Source organism: Xenia sp. Carnegie-2017, unplaced genomic scaffold (assembly GCF_021976095.1).
Source record: "Xenia sp. Carnegie-2017 unplaced genomic scaffold, XeniaSp_v1 HiC_scaffold_23, whole genome shotgun sequence".
Classification (NCBI taxonomy): Eukaryota; Metazoa; Cnidaria; class Anthozoa; order Malacalcyonacea; family Xeniidae; genus Xenia; species Xenia sp. Carnegie-2017.
Window position 1 is genome coordinate 4,519,715 of NW_025813486.1, and position 18,059 is coordinate 4,537,773.

Consider the following 18,059-nt stretch of genomic DNA (forward strand, 5'->3'; position numbering starts at 1 on the left):
GACAAGTTATATCATAAACCATTGATTCTGCACAGAAAGTATTAACATTGGGAGTGCTGCACCCCAGCCCTCTTGAATTATGGCTCTGAGGAGCTATCTAAACACTTATGATCGCGCATGCGTGAAACATTGTGTAGTGAGTATGCAAACATCTTTTTTTACCGTTGTATTGCTTTTTTGCTTTACCATTATTTACACTTCACTGCACATTCCTTTTAGTTTTATTTAGATAATTTTATACATCGATGCATGTTTATTTATCATCAGGAAGGCTGCTTTGCGTAAAACAATGTATAGGGAGTATATTTCTTTAAAATAATAGTTATAAATAGTTACTTTGCTCTTACTTATAGAATATGAATCGCTTATTTTTAATCGTATGTATAACAATGTTCAATTGGAGTGTAATTAGCGCGTAAATATAGACGTAGTGGAAGATGTTCACAAACTGCAATTTTAGCCCGAAAAGCCCGTTTCGTGATATTTCACTCATCAAAGATTTCAATGATAAATGAATATGTATAAATATATATACATGAGGACTGAAGTTAGCATTTTAAGCAAGGTGTATGATTATAAATTGCATAAGAGTGTTTCGTATATCTATGGCAATAAGAGGAAACAAGTTTGTTACGTTTATTGAGTGATGATTGCGTTGGTTGAGGAGGATGAAGAATTTTTATTTCAGGCAAATATTGCATCTATTACTGGCGCTGCTCTACGGTTTGCTGTGTGTGATGATGCTCCATGAGATGTTTTCGTGGTCAATGTTGCTGTCTGTAAGTGTCCAAATGTGCTTACTGAGTTAGGTCGAGTTTCGTAGTTTTTTTTGTGGCGGAAAGTGGCAGTGTCGTTGCTATGTGTAGTCTTAAATTCATTTTCTGTAAGTCCAATGTACGTCTCAATTGTGTTATTGTTTTTGCATTTCACAGTTTCTTGGTAGATTGCGCATGATGGTAAGTAGTTTCCGTAAAATGGGTCATGGGCTTTTTGTTTCTGCCGGCAGTTGCATGTTCTGGTCTGTATTTTTTTGTTCGCGGTGTTGTCGTTTTGTTGCATGTTCTTGTAATGTAATTGTTATGATTTTGGATCATTTGTTCTCGATGTTGTTCATGCAGTTGTAGCTGAGTTTGACTGTCTTATGGTCAAATACTTTCCTAAGTTTGTGATCTATGGGGAGTGTTTGTCGATTAACAAAAGGAATTTGTAGCCAACGTTTGTGTAGACGTTTTTGCTGTATAATTCTAGTTTGTGAATTTTTACGCTAAATCTCTCTCTCTCATACATATATATAAAGGTAAAATGAACTAAAATAAAATGGACAATTGTTTGCGACAGCAAACAATTGTCCATTTTATTTTAGTTCATTTTATCTTACGCTCTTCTAATATATAGAATATTGAGCGCTCTTTTATCCAGGAATATTATCCATAATAATTATATATAAAGGTATATACAGTGAAGTTTGGTATACTTCATATAAAAATTTTGTTGTTAATAAAGATTGCCCAATACTAGAACAAACATATATTTATAATTAAAGTGATTGCAATTCTAACTTTTTTTATAATCATATATAGTTCATTTATTTATAGCGTAGAATACCAAATGGTAAACACGATCAATTCGTAGTTCAACTTTTCAAAAGCGTAAAAAATAGTAACAATGAATGGTGGCGAACTTCTCTACTGTGCTTAGTGATTTCTAACGACTAATAATCAACTATACTTCGAAAAACACAAAAAAATTAAGCTTCAAACATACCAATTTTATAGAAAGAAATGGATTGATGGTGTGGAGTTGTGCCAACTATCTACTAAGCCTTTGGCAGTCTAGACTCGTTGTTAATAACCTGGATGCCTTCACATATATAGAGGTACAGTAGCTAAAACAACCATTTATATAGATACTAGCTAGATACGGGTGGTTATATCATGTGAAGTTTTTACAGCATCACAATTTCAAAGAAATTTTACGTAATCCGTTCCGTCCCATGACGCCACCACAATAAAAATACTCCATTCTTGAAAGAGTGTTTACTTGCATTACTTAAAGGGATATCAACAAACCTGTTTAATCGACAATAATTTTAATAAACAGTGTGTCATCCTTAATATAATGACGATTTTTCAAACTTTCCAATGGCATGAAAAGTGGAGATCCGGAAGCGATATTCATTTCAGACTTTGGTCGCTGAAACGAGGAGCTTTGAGGATCTGAATGAAAAGCATCAATCATGTGATCACCATTTCCTTGATCCATTAACATCATTGTGATCTTTTTCTGAAACGGCCATGCTTGAAGTGCATCGTAATCACCTAGAAAAATAAGCAGAAACAAAAATATATGTGTTAACTTGTTTGGTATGCACAACCATAGCTTAATTCACCCCATACTAAATTATATAAAGAAGCAAAGTTTCAAACAAAACTAGAACACAAACGCCAGTCAACTTGGAGTTACATAATATACAAAATGCTAAAACTAGTTTTACCTTTCATGACAACAAAGAACAAAGATAAATGAGTTCCTTTTCCAAAACCATCACCATTCATATAGATCTTAGCACACATCTTGTAACCATATTGAGAACTGTAGAATGGTGGACTGTATAAGGCTGTTTTGATACCATTAATGGCGTCCTGTCTTTTTCTATTGTAGTTATCTATTTTCCAAAGTAACGTACCATTGTAGCTGTGTATTACCTGATTAGATCCTAGTGCCCGGGAAACACGTTGCGCCTCAAGATCCGTAATCTTCACGGTTTTTCGAGTAAGTGATTCGTCTATCTGATCTAGACGCTCGCGAAACCTTGATAGAGTGGACGAATTATCTCTCGCTTGTCTCTCCCTCGCTGAGATCCTATCGCGCATCGAGGAAACCTCTAATGACGAGTGGGTATTTTTACTATCGTTACCATCACGAACCTCAAGAATTTCAGTCTTCTTTTCCAGTTCTGAAAGTTTACCCACTAAAATAACAAATTTTTCTGAAAGATTAGCACGAACAGCAGTAACTTGGTCCACCAAGTTTTGAACAGCAGTAGTAAACTCTGGACGTGGTACATAGTTACTTAACTGTGTAACAAATGCCATAACATATCGTAATAGAAGGCTCACATGATCAATTAAATTGTCATTCATATGTTGACGGATCTCCTTTCGTTTCAGCAGCTATGAAAGAAATTCTATTATGTTTGCATACGCAATCTTTCTCAAAAAATTCATATGATTTAGGTTTTGAGTGAATCTGTAGTTGAAGACAGTCACAGCGACCCTGTGCCTTTGATGACATGAATTGCAAACAGTTAAAATATTCTTACTTTATCATAGCTGCAACCAATAGCTTTAAATTCACATTTCGTCGGCACTTCATCACAAGTTGTTTCTTCATGTTGTTTACTATCCTTCCTTGGTATCTTCTTCTGACAAAATTTACAAACCACAGGTGCATTTTCACAAACATTGTCTATGTGATTCTATATGTAAAATGAATGTACAAAGCAACGACAATTAGAAAATGACAACTTGAAAGATGGCAAAGAAGAATTAGTGCCATCTGACAGGCTGAAGCAATGTCGTCGCATGTATATGAAAGAAAAGGTTACATTCTATAGACATTATACTCATGTATATGAAAAGGCTAAATTTTCATTTCGTTTTTTCAGTTCAAGTACGATGTAAATATAATTTTTCAAATCTCTCTGTGTTCCATTAATCTATGTTCAAATATTCCTCGTACCTTAAGTGAAGCATACGGGACATCTTTACCACAATATTCACATTTCACATTTCGATATTCACATTCATTCTTCAAATGTTCACCAAGGAGAGAGCGAGGTAACTGAATGTTACACTGCTTATGTATACAGTTGATGAGCGCATGCTCACAAACTTGAGAATGACTCTGACGAAAAATAAAAACTTAATAAGTAGTTATGCAGCACTTTCATGGTACATTCCTGAACTCACTTCCAACTCTTCATATGTGCCAAACCATTTGCACTGTTCGTAGGGACAATGTAAACGAATCTTTTTCAACTCACGCTTTGTAAAAGTATCCGGGAAAATCTATATAGGTTCAATTGAAATTCAAGGCTGTTAAAGTGCTTACATCAGAGTCAAGGAAATATAACTTTTTAAATAGTTAAATCGATTTCAAGAACATTTGCAGTATATTTGATAGTCGAAAATTTTATCTTAAATGGGTATTTTTTTCATAGAAGTAGACGACTAAGCACCGGAAGTGACGTATGTAGGAGAACACAGTCGCATCGTAAAGTGGAAAGTTGTTTCCGTATTAAGTCATTTTCCGGAACTTGATATACGCGCTTTAACGGTTGGTGCAACAATTACTGATCAGTTGACGAAACAGACGTTGAGAATGGTTGTATTATGTAATAATACCAAATTTTTGTGCAAGGCTTTCTCAATCAGTGATTGATGTATTGCAGTATGGACATTTTCTGTCAGAACTTTAAAATATTTTCACCTACCTCATTTCTGCACAATTTTTCTTGATCTTCAGGACATTTCGGATCAGGATTTCTACAGATTGTAAAAACTTTAAAAAAGATGCGATGAGCGTGGAATAGAGGTCATTTTAAGGCACGCAAATCACAATGTTCAGAGCTAGGACTGTTTTATCTTAACGACAATGATAAGCATGAATTTAGGATCCTCAAAAATTCTTCTCTTGCATTACAATTATAACATAATGAAAACAAGCAATAAGCGTAGAGCACATTCGGATGGGTGCAACTAAGATGGAATGTCATCTTGGGTTAAAAATGCAACATCGTTGGAAATTTATCATGCAGTGGAATATGAGATACCACAATTTGAAATGGAATATCATTTTATTATGCCAGACAGCACGTTGGATTATGCAATACTCAGTGGCGTAGCTAGCGAAAAACATTTGGTCGGGGTCACGAGGCGCCACCATGGTTGTAAGCATGGCTGAAAACCGTAGGTCTTCCAGGTCTTGTAAGCACCCATGTGCGATTTTGCCTTCTCATGCTTCTTACAATCGGATAGGAAATTCTTCATGTTTTTGAATCCCGTCTGCGTCCATGAAGATGACGATCCAGGGCAAAACAAAAGACAAGGCCAACAGAAAAATGAATTCTTTTCTGAGCTACCACAAAGCCAATCTTTCTTCGAGTACCAACTTTCCTGAAAGCTTCTATTGCCTGTAGTCGCTTGTAAATTTGGAATTGGCCGCTGCTTTACGAGTATATTTTGCTCGCCTGAATGTCGAACAGAAAATGGTTTCTTTTGTATTTCACTTATTATATCGATTTCATTAGCCGAAGCCATTGTAATGTAAGTTATCACGATTTCCGAACGTATATTTCGAAAGCTCAAAACTCAAGTCACGCTTTTGAAAATGAGCCCGACTAGATGTTGTTAAACGTTTGAGTGTGTTCACAGCTACTCTCAACCAATCAGATTACAGATATTCCCACTATAGATTTTACTACTTGGTCGGGCTGAATTTTCAGAGCCCGACTAGATGTTGCGAAACAGCGCATTTGTGTTTGCTTGGTTGCTGTCATCCAATCAGATTGCAGATAATCACACTATAGATTTTACTACTTGGTCGGGCTTAATTTTCAGAGCCCGATTAAACTGCGTAATGCCTGGCACAAGAAATGCACTAGTCATTGTTGCTAAGTAACGCTTAAAAATATGATAATTTTGCTAATAGCGACGCAATTTGACAAATATTACACTAATAGACTGCGGATTATTCCACAAAAAGTCGCAGAATTTAAAATTTTCGCAAATCTAATTTTAAAGAAAACAAATTTTTCATTTTTGGGAAAATATTTGGTCGGGCTGGGCCCGACCAGCCAGACCGCTAGCTACGCCACTGGCAATACTAAATTTAAATGCGAAATGTTTTGAACATAAATTATCACATTGGAAAAACGTAATACTGTATAAGATATTTAACGACCGTATTCAATATTGTTATACGTTTTAATAATATCAATCAATTCAGTTACAACAGTCACAATTGTCGCAACAATAAATCGCCTTACCCAAGCAGGATCTCTATACAAGATTCACAAAACAAATGTCCACACAAGGTCTGCATTGGATTGAAGAGGAGTAGATGGCAGTGGGTACAAATATACTTTGCATGGAGAGTTTCTTGGTCTTTATTGCGTATCTTTGTTCCCGGCATATTGAATGATGGCAAATCTTTTACACTACAATGAAAATATTGTCAAAATTAATATAGTTTCACACAATTGCAGAAATATTGGAGTGTGAAAAAAACCAATATTCTTAAATTTAGCTGACTGAGAACAAGCAGGCTGCAGCGAATGAATGTTGATACAAGTTGATATAAATGCTTTCTTGTTGCACTGCATTTTATGCTTCATCACTTTTTTATTATAACACACCATTCATGATCCCAAATCAGATCCAATTTCCATAATGATAACCATCCAAAAAGTTTTGGGGAACTGACAGAATTTAAAATCAACAGTATATCATATGACAAGCCTTTGATAAATTTGGGGGTTCCCCATTTTTTTCTAATATGTTTGCGCAATAAGAACTCCGTCTAAAATAGCCTGGAATTGTCTATTTTCCACGCTAATCACCCTTCTAAACACAGTTTTGACAGTTTCCATGTACATTCCAATGTTTCTATATGTACAAATCGCATTTCGCCAGCAAAGTCGGATGAAATGAATATAACAATTATAGCCAATGGGGTACAACTATGGGATGAGCTGTTGTACTTTATTTTGCTTAACAAAGCATCCGCCATTGCTAAAACACAACCGTAATACCCAACTACATTATCTGTTGCCTAAATCTTTAAGTCACAAGACATCCACACAATCATCTTGATAAGTTTATTTAAAAAGTGAAACAGAAACATCACAGGAACATATGTTTTAACAATTTCAAGGAAAATTTGCTATTCTTAACAGGTGTATGTCTTAAATCAGAAATAAGCGATATCTGACGCAATGATTAAGCAGCCTTTTAACTCAAAATATCCTCAATAAATAAAAGAACTTTGTATAGAAAGCAAAACAGGAACATTAAGTTCACAAGTTCCTGGTAGAAATATGCATTTTGCTCTTCCCACACAGAGCTACAAGGAGAATACTTATTGCCATGCACAGGGATTCCCCTAATATATATGAAAGTCAAACAAAGGCAATTTACACAATAATGCTCAAAATAACAATATCAAAGGTAGAAAAAATCTGCCATCATCCTGACTTTATATTACATCTCGACTTTAAGCAATCGAGCACCGTCTTCATTTATAATAACAAAATAACTGACATTCATAAATAAGCAGCTATATTAACACTAAAAAATACTCTTTCGATAAATTCCAATGGCTTTGTCAAATTTCTTGTTGATATCAAACATAACATCGACATTTCACGCGGTAATAGCAAAATCTATACCTTGATTATTCAGGCTGAGAAATGGCTCTCACAAAGCTTGCAACATATACACATGCCAATTTTAAAGCATTAAAATTAAAAAAAAACCTAAAAATGATTTTACCTTTCATGACAACAAAGAACAAAGATAAATGAGTTCCTTTTCCAAAACCATCACCATTCATATAGATCTTAGCACACATCTTGTAACCATATTGAGAACTGTAGAATGGTGGACTGTACAAGGCTGTTTTGATGCCATTAATGGCGTCCTGTCTCTTCTTCTTGATGTTATCTACCATCCAAAGTGATGTGCCATTGTAGCTGTGTATGGCCTGGTTAGATCCTAGTGCACACGATCCACGTTGCACTTCTAGGTCCGTAATCTTAACCGTGTTTCTCGCGAGTGACTCGTCAATTTCGTCTAAGCTCTCACGAAATCGTAGAATAGTTGAGGAATTATCTTTCACTTGTTGCTCGAGAGTCGCTATCCTTTCAACCATGGAGGAAACATCTAGAGACTGGGTGTTATTATCATTGCTATCACAAGGGCTCCCTAGACTTTCAATACTCCTTTCAAGATCTGTAAGTTTACCTACCAGCATCAAAAATTTTTCTGAAAGATTAGCACGAACAGCAGTAACTTGGTCAGCCATGTTTAGAACAGCAGTAGTAAGCTCTGGACGTGATACGTAGTTACTTAACTGTTTAACAAATGCCATAACATGACGTAACAAGGCGCTCACATGATCAATTAGATTTTCATTCATATGTTGTTGGCTCTCCTTTCGTTTCATCAGCTATAAAAGAAAGACTATTATGTTTGCATACATAATCTTTTTCAAAAAACTCATATGAATTAAGTTTTGACTGTATCTGTAGTTGAAGACAGTCACAGCGACCCTGTGCCGTTGACGACATGAATTGCAAGCAGTTCAAATATTCTTACTTTATCATAGTTACATCCAATAGCTTGAAATTCACATTTCGTCGGCACTTCATCACAAGTCGTACTTTCATAATGTTCATTATCTTTTCTTGGTATGTTCTTCTTACAATATTTACAAACCACGGGTGCATTTTCACAAACACTGTCTATGTGGTCCTATATGTTAATGGGAGTATAAAACAACAACAAGTCTGTAGGTATAATGTGCGGTCTAATAGTTTAAGCATGGATGGGATGTTGACGAAAAAACAAACAACACCAAATTTCTAGATAAAATATCTGAATGGTTAAACTGTTTACCATAAATCCCAAATCCAGATGTAAGGTGAACAGTTCAAATTTCGTGCCGTTTATCGATAATTTGAGGGGTGGGAGCTCATACGAATGCTTTAATCCGGAGAATACAATAGATTTAAAGAAACTTAATACGGCATATCATGCACATATAAATACAAGACTCTTCAATTATTGATTGTACTGCAGCCCTTACGCAATGCTTCACATCTTGCAGTGCTCTCCTTTGATCTGTGTGCAAATACTCCGCATACCTTAAGTGAAGCATACGGGCATCTTTACCACAATATTCACATTTTACATTTCGATATTCACATTCATTCTTCAAATGATCATTAAAGAGAGAGCGGGGTAACTGAATGTTACACTGCTTGTAAATACAGCTGATGAGCGCATGCTAACAAACTTCAGAATGGTCCTAACGCAAAAGAAATTTTAATAAATAAAAATTTTACATTTTCTACATAACTTCCTCTACTCACTTCCAAATCTTTGTAGATACCAAACCATTTGCACTTTTCAAAAGGACAATAAATAACAATGAAATTGAAATTTAAGTACTAAATGAAATTTCTCGCCAAAACTTTATAAGAATATTTTTTCACTTACGTTAGTTTTTATTAATTTTTCTTCATCTTCTGGACATTTTGAATCTGGAGATCTACCAATTGAATGAATAAAAAAACTTTGAAAATACAATGAATATGAATCAGGGTATGCGATACCGATGGGGGTATGTGACACCACATCAGGATAAATTTTCCACATAGGGATATGTGACACAACATCAGGAGAAATATCTTACATAGGGATATGTAGCACTACATAGAGATATATGACACCACATAAGGATATGTGACACCACATAGGGATATGTAGCACTACATAGAGATATATGACACCACATAAGGATATGTGACACAACATAGGGATATGTGCCCCACATCGGGATAAATGTTCCACATAGGGATATGTGAAACAACATCCGGATAAATGTCTTACATAGGGATGTGTGAAACTACATAGAGATATATGACACCACATAGGGATATGTGACACTTCATAGGGATATGTGCCACCACGTCAGGATAAATGCTCCACATAGAGATATGTGACTCAATATTGTGTTACTTATACGAGTTTGTCAATGTCGTCGCCCGTGTCTCATGTCCTGTGTTTCAATGAACTCTTATGTGTCACTTAAACACGTTTTTTAGTTAACTTCAACAATTAAATAAGTTGTTGTTCCTATTCCAAGGAACGCAACAGTTTCTAACAAAATACAACTCTTACTTATCATTTAGAAAAAAATTTTCTTACCCAAGAAGAATATCGATACAAGATTTACAAAACAAATGTCCACACATTGTTTGCATTGGATTGACAAGAAGCAAGTGACAGTAAGTACAAATATATTTTGCGTCGATTTTTTGTAGATTTTCATTACGGATCTTTATACCAGGCATCTTCAATAACTACAAATCTCTTCACACTGCAGTTATAAATAAATCATTATCAATCATTATTAGTAGAAACTGTAGTTGAACCTTACAAGGTTACACATTGTTAAGCGATTATGTGGCATTATCCGGGAAATTTCATAATATAAATATTATTTATGGGATCTTTATTGCACAGTCACCACTATTTAGCAGACGCAATCGCATTTTCCAAGATCCCAAACTAAAGTTTACATTATTTTGAAACTGTATTGAACGGTTAGGTAAAATAACAAGCAACGTAATACACATTATATAACTAAAAAATTGTTCCGAAACATTTCAAACTCTTTATGTTTGAGCTGTCTTCAACAACAAACAAAAATTCACGTCTGGGTTTCATCAGAAAGTTGAAGCTCCAAAAATTTAAGACAGATATCGGGCTGTCGAACTTGTACAAAGCTTGGAATTCCCCGCTAAAAATGTATACATCCGCTGTATGTGAATTAAAGCAGGCACACTAATCGATCTTGCACTATTTGTAAAAGCATAAAGAAATACTTGCTCTTTTTCTCGTTTATTTGGATCTAAATTAAGCCAAATTTAATGACTTCTTCCTTTAATAATGTGAAAATAAGCCTCAACAAATTTATGACTACAAGAGAAAACGAATTCTCCAGGCGCAAATAATATTAAGATTTTGCACATCAGCAGAATTACTCGATTGCTATTTATGAAAACTCCATAATTTATAAATAAAAAGCATTTTCTCTTAAAAAACCTTCAGAATTTTCAGGAGCAGTCGTTCTAGTAAAAAGATAGTTTACCACTAAAGACTGCAGCCCGTTTTCATTAGATTAAAACAAAAGGATAAGTTCTAAAGGCATCCTTACTTTCACATGCTGCAATACGCACTTGTTTAAATCATTTTTTGCTCGCCATTCATATCTTTACCATCTCAAATCACATCTAATTTTTTGATTCATCAAAAAGTGCATGCGTTGACTTTACTGCGTCCATTAACTTTTGAGCATAGCTTTATGTTGCGAACGTTTTTATACAATTTAGTGGAATGGAATGTTCGGGGGTTCCCCACATATTTACAATATCAATTTAAGCAAGACAATACACACTTCGCATGAAGTAAACATTATTTAGTTTAAACGTTTCGACAAGTGTTATCAGGCTTAGGATTTGCAATTACTAATTTGCAGTTTTATCTACGTATGTTGACATATAGAGTATAGAGAAATCACGAATTCGTGTTTGAAACATAGACACACTGATTAAACTATCCTTACCTTAAATGATTTCTTCACCATTTTAAGACGTTTTTCTGATTTTTAGATCTACCACTGGCTTCAGCGGTTTTCTATTTATACAAAATGTGTACAATTAGCACATATGCACATTTTTTTGTTTGTGCATGCTCCCATATAAACCGATGAAACATTTTCCCTTTGTCATTTATACTTGATCTATTCTATAAAACTATCAAAAATGCCTCTCAAAATTTAAATCCTCCTATGGTAACTAGTCTGAGTAATATACAATATTCTTGACTTGCAATTCAGCCATGTTAGTGCTATAATACAAAAGAATATTTTAACAGTGTTATTGTTGGCATCAGCCGACGAGGGCGTGCAACATTGTTTGATAAATCTAAAGAAAATGGTTTCACGTCAAGAATATGTCACAGCACCTCCAGTAGCGGTGAATTTGCTCTTCTTGCTGTTTATGTTTTCTTCGTATGCAGTCTATGTCATGGCGCCATGTTGGATGATCTTATCACTGCATTTTCCATTTTTCCTTATATACAATGCAGATGATGGCAAAAATTCCATTGTTCTCTCACTCCCAAGAGAGTAACAGCACACATCTATACTATTCATACTTCATAAAAATAAGGTGTGCACTATGATTCAAAATACGTGGCACACTTGATAGTGATATTTGGCATGATTTGATGAAACTATTCGAATATAATCTTTTAATTTGTATAACGCAATTGCTCATTATCAACATCAAATAATTTATTTTTTGAGGTTTGTCTTTAAACATAAGCAAGCTACAAGTAGACAATTAAAATTGCAGCATTTTCTAAGATGTTAGTTAATATTCAAGTGCAAAGCTGTGTCCAGTGTCCCAGTCTGTAATAGATACCAGTACTAAACCAAACAGGAACGACTTATATTTGCATAATGGATAGTATAACTTCGGTATATTTATGATATGAGCTAGCAAATGCTGGAAAGTTATGTGCGTTCTAGACCACCAGTTCGTACACAGGTTGTGTGCATGGGCTGTCATTATGGGGAATATAACAGCCTTCGTGGTAAAGTCTTCAGAGCAATTGCCTATTCGGGGAAAGTCAGAATATGAAAATGTTGTAATTGGGTATTAAGTTCAATAAGGTTAGAAGAATTTTTCATCGTTGAATTTTCTTTGCAAATTTTTAAGCAACAGAGTCGTTTTACTTACTTTAGCCTTGATTTTCGGTCGATTTTTAAAAACTTGCGTAAAATTTAGACTAAACATACTCTGAAAGATTGTCTCCCTGTGAATATATTACATGTGAGCTGCTAAAGCTATTTTCCATTTATGTTTATCCTTAATGCAATGGTAGTGAGTCTCACTTGGCTATAAAGAGCATTACATGGATAATTATGCATTTCATGTAGGGATATAAAATGTTCATTTTATTCTCTATATTTTCAAGCTTTATTGAAAAATATACAATGTTCAAAGGTCAAACTTGAACTTTTGGTCAAAAATTTAAACATTTTCCCATTTTGAGCCTCAATTTATCTTTTGATAAACAAACGAATATAACTTACATCAAAAATTGTGTTCAGATTTTTTACTTCAATGTTTCTAATATGGAAAAGTAACTTTTTGCGCTTGGTAGAATGGCTTGGAGAATGGATCATATGCACAGTTTCTAGGTAAGGCCTTGATCATGACAAAATCATTTTATATTCATTTAATAATATCCTGTAACTCAAACATTCATCAATAAAAGAAAATAGAAACAGAATTACTTCTTATGCTTTTATTGATTCCATATAAAAGATATATTGAACAAAAAGGATATATTAAGATACAAGAATATTTTAAAATTGAAGAAAAATAACTACCTTAATGGCGCAGTTCCAAAAATATCATTCATTTAAAAAAAATGCTAGCATTAATCAATTTACCCGTTTGCTATTGAATTTCACTATTCTTAAAAACATTTTGAAGCCTTAAAAAAATTTGATACATATACTTGCTTATTCAACAAGAGATACTCTTACTCAAGAAATCTGTCACTATAAAGAGAAATCATTCTGATCATCGAATAATGCCATAACGCACTCTAAACGTCACCCACTAAATGTCTTTGCAGGCATTTTAAATGTGAATTATGTACAAAGCACAAACCATCATCACCTAACAACAGGAATGATGCCACACTGTTACAGTCGACAAACATACCATTGGCAATTTGAAGCACTGTTGACTGATTAGTACTTTTATAAAACAAGAATAATGAAGAAAACACCAAGAAAATAAGATAAATGTCGTAGCTACCTACATCATTTAACCAAACTTCGCAGGCATTTAATACAAACACACACACACACACATCATATGTATTGCAGTTTAAGGGAAAACATCAATTTCCATTTGGAAACATCGCAAGCTTATAATCACCACAATGTACATTTACACAGCCACTTTGAGCTCACGAACAGAACTCTGTTTTAAACGTCAAACTTTACATGCACCAAACGCATTAAAAACAAAAGAAAATGAGACAAAGTTCCTTATTATCTTTTGTTTTAAATGCGTTTGGTCCATGTAAATTCGACGTTTGAACCAGGACTAAAAAACAGAATTACTCTTCACAAAGTCGCAATTTTTTCACCTCAAATACCATGCACCATACAGCCACTGGCGTCAATCGAACGTTATATAAAAGGGGATATTTCACATATTCTGTTAAGCTAGGCTGAATTCATTTTAAAGTGAAATCATTTTCAAAAAAATTAACCATGCAATGACAGAATATATGAATATTGTCACCATGTCCCCAACTAACGTTCGACTGACGACAATGTATACAGCACAAAGTGTGGAAAAAAACCAATTTCCAACCTTTTCAGTCATCAATCACCTTAATAAGCAGTGGGTAATCTTTAATATACTGACAATATCTCAAACTTTCTAATGGCATGAAGATGAACTTCCCAATGGTGATCGAGAAGCAATCTTTATATATGACTTTGGTTGCTAAAATGAGGATCTTTGGGAATCTAAATGAAAAGCATCAATAAAGTAATCACCATTTCCTTCATCATTAACATCATCATTAACATCATCATTTTGGAATTATAAAACATATGTGTATTAGATGCTTGTACTTTATTCTATTTAAAAAGGCCTTTTTTGACCATTAACTGATTTGTCAATCTAATCTAAACACTTGCAAAACCGTTCTATAGTGGCTAAATTCTCTCTCGTTTCTCCAAAATTGCAAATTTATCGCAATCAAGGAAACTTCTACGGACAACTGGGCGCATTCACAGTTCACTATTGCTATTACCGCGACCCTCAAGGCTCTCCATCCTGTCATTCATATGTTCTGGAGCATCTTCTTCTATTGAGGTCTGTGAAAGACAAAGATAAAGAAGGAATATTTTTTAAGGAAAGTATTTAGGAAATTATTTATCATCGATAAGCATTGTTCATTAGCAAATATATTCTAACTACAGTTGGATTTTACGAAAAATTTCGTGTCTCAAGGATAAGGTCTGTTTCCAAATCAACAAAATAAACATGCTTTTAACTGATTATTTCAAACCTCTTTGAAAGCTTTACCATCTAGTAGCATCGCTTAAATTGCGAAATTAAGACAAAAAATTGCATTTCTTTGATCAGACGATTGGGCTGAGTGATACCACCTTTATGACAATAAAACTGTAAACAATAAAACTGTATCATTCAATACCGTTACTTGCACCTACATTGGTGTTCAGAATATCTAGATGTTGATATTGTTCAACTCTGATACTCGTCTTCATATAAAAAAATGCAAGTGCAAGTTTATTTAATGTAGAATTACGATGCAGAATTATAACCCGATCATTTTTAACATATTTTTCTTTTTTTCTTGTAAGTTAGTAACTTTTAACAATTTCATATCTCACACGTACCATTACATCATGTTTATACTCAACAATTATCATTTTTTGTTTTAAAAAAATAAAAAGAAAAGATATAGCCGAGATAACAAACTAATGCTAAAAGCAGACCATACAGGGAAGTTTATTATTATCTACACACTTCATTTACAAACTCCCTATAACGTTGCCCGATCAATAGTTGAGGTTGAACTTTTCATTAATTAGTCTAAATATTCTCACGTGAATTTTGCGGCAAAACTTGTTCAGGTGGTCTTCAATATTCAAATTCTATCTTTGCAATATGGACAGACCACGGGGGCATTTTCACATGTACTTCCTATGTGGCCCTTTACGTTCCAAAAGAAATTAAATAGCAGTAATATTTATAATGAAGACGTTCATGAAAAACACATTCTCGTTAACTAGAAAAGGACACTAAAAATAGAAAAGATAGAAAACAGTACTTTTTTGAAAATTTCTCAGCGCAACTTACCTTTAATTCTTGATAGGGGCCAAGCCATTTGCACTTTTCATTGGGACAATGTAAAACAATACAATTCAACTCCTGCTTTATGTCATCATTTGGAAAAATCTGTATAAGTTCATAGAAATCAAACTTTTTTTAATTTAACTGTATTTTAGTAAACGAAACGGATGTTGAACGTGCATAGGTTTCCATCGTGCTCATGAATTCAATGAAGTTTTTCTTTTCAAACAATTTGAAGCCGACTGATAAGAGCAATGTGAAACAGTTTTTATCAAAATTTTGTCCTATTCCATTGAAACATTTCACTTACATTGTTTCTGTTCAAATGTTCTTCATCTTCAGTACATTTTGGATTAGGACATCTGCAGATTGATCAAATATGAAAACTTGTTACAATTTTTAGTGGATTAATTTTGCTTAAACAACTTCATGAAAAATAATTATAGAGCTACAAAAATATCGGTTTATATGGTTTTATTTGAAAAGCATAATTGAAGTAAAAAATGAACGACATTTTTAACGTAGGCACCACAATGGGATCTAGATAATGTCTAGATAATGAAAAAAAGTTGGATTATATGAAGACACAAGGAGACAAATGAAAGCACACATAACAATTACTGTACACTTGATTGGCCAATTTAATTTGCATTGTTATCCAGACACTACTTCTAAATATAAGATTAGACAAAAATTTCCTTACCCAAAAAGAATCTCGATACAAGATTGACAAAATAAATGTTCACAAGACGTTTGAATTGGATTGACAAGAAGATCATCACAGTAAGTACATATATACTTAGAGTGGATATTTTTCCTATCTTCATCTCGAATCTCGTTTCCTACCATTGTTGACTAGAATCAATTTTATCTAGTTTAAAATAAACCATTAATCCCTTATCATCTAGTTAACTAGCATTTATCTAACTGATACAAAATTGCTCTAATTGCTTGATGAAAATGACATGAAAATAAAAAAATTTTTTGAGAAAATCAATGATTGGAAATAAGGTATAGTAGCAAGATTAATTCTTACCAAAAGTATTTAAAACATGTCTAAAATCATAAAGCAAATGCCATACTCTGGGAGAGAGAGAGCGGGGGCTCTCCTAATTGATGGAACGAACAGTCAAGTAATCAAAACATCCGAGCAACGAATTCATTTGTTAAAGTAAAATTTTATGAGCTTTGATAATTAAAATACAAAACAAAATCCAAATACTTCCATAGCCGATATTCAAAGAAACGTCTATTTTACCCTTGAAGCCTAATTCACAATTGTCCTTAGAATGATACTTCTAAAAATAAAATTAAGTGCTTATAATATGCAGGCAAGTTGAATCGTCGGTTGTGCACTCACTATTTATAAAAGGTATTAATTTAAATAATGAAAATACGAAACTTCCATTAATTGACTGTTTCAATTTACATTCAAAGACACGAATGTAAAGAGTGGAATTTTGATCAAAATAATGAAAATGAAGACCAACTATTGTCCAATTTATGTAAAGTAAATCAAGATTTTAACATCGCCATACTTACAAAACCACATCGCAATGCAACTAAATTGCTAAAAGAAATAGACACCAGGAATAGCGGATATAAATTCACAAACTAAAATTGAAATTAATCATTTCATTTCCTTAGAAATTTATCATTATCTAAACAATAAACAAATGCCAAGGGTGCTACGCAACATTATTCCGCATCAAAATTATGATGCAAAAGGGCTGGAGACTATGAAATATGAGTCGACTTCTTGGGCAATAACACATAATGAAAGTGAAAGAACCACATTGTGATGAAATCCGATAAAACACGAGTGCATCTCGTGAATTTGAAACCAGCTGTGTGGATCTGTCTGTATGTCAACCCATTGGTTCAAATATACAAACAGATCAGAAATTTCAATAAAATCTACGTATTGTAAATGTAAATACTCGTATTGTAAATGTAAATACTTTCCTAAGTCAGAAAACTTCGAATGGTGTGACTCGATCCTATACAATTTTCATACAACTGCGAAGATTAACTTTCAAAGGACGCTTTCTTATTTATGCCCATCAAGCATTTGTTGAGTACCCCACCTATCTACCATTTCCTTTTATCAGGGTTGATGTACATAAAAAGAAATTGTTTAAAAAGTCAAATTAAAAACAGCTCAAGATTGCAATTCAAAGATTCAAAAAATCGTGATTGATAACATTATCGGAGACAGTTATATGCCAACGACATGACACTTTATACATGTCCTTAGTTAATCAAATGTACGTTCATTTTGACAAAGAAATCT

The 18,059-nt window shown here is 33.7% G+C and overlaps 2 protein-coding genes across 2 annotated transcripts; both read right to left on the reverse strand.

Moving 5' to 3' along the window:
• Positions 1 to 2,050: 2,050 nt before the first annotated feature.
• On the reverse strand, positions 2,051 to 6,212 carry LOC124448239 (TNF receptor-associated factor 3-like). The gene is made up of 7 exons (XM_046999236.1): positions 6,050 to 6,212; positions 4,496 to 4,547; positions 3,972 to 4,070; positions 3,742 to 3,906; positions 3,323 to 3,478; positions 2,495 to 3,077; positions 2,051 to 2,318 (listed from the first exon to the last, which is right to left on the reverse strand). The coding sequence occupies exons 1-7, from the start codon at positions 6,193 to 6,195 to the stop codon at positions 2,074 to 2,076; spliced, it is 1,446 nt and encodes a 481-aa protein (XP_046855192.1). The 5' UTR covers positions 6,196 to 6,212; the 3' UTR covers positions 2,051 to 2,073.
• A 1,050-nt stretch (positions 6,213 to 7,262) lies between these two features.
• Positions 7,263 to 16,615, reverse strand: LOC124448241 (TNF receptor-associated factor 3-like). Its single transcript, XM_046999237.1, has 8 exons — positions 16,470 to 16,615; positions 16,077 to 16,128; positions 15,773 to 15,871; positions 14,681 to 14,763; positions 9,282 to 9,333; positions 8,379 to 8,534; positions 7,554 to 8,229; positions 7,263 to 7,294 (listed from the first exon to the last, which is right to left on the reverse strand). The coding sequence occupies exons 1-8, from the start codon at positions 16,613 to 16,615 to the stop codon at positions 7,263 to 7,265; spliced, it is 1,296 nt and encodes a 431-aa protein (XP_046855193.1).
• Positions 16,616 to 18,059: the final 1,444 nt, after the last annotated feature.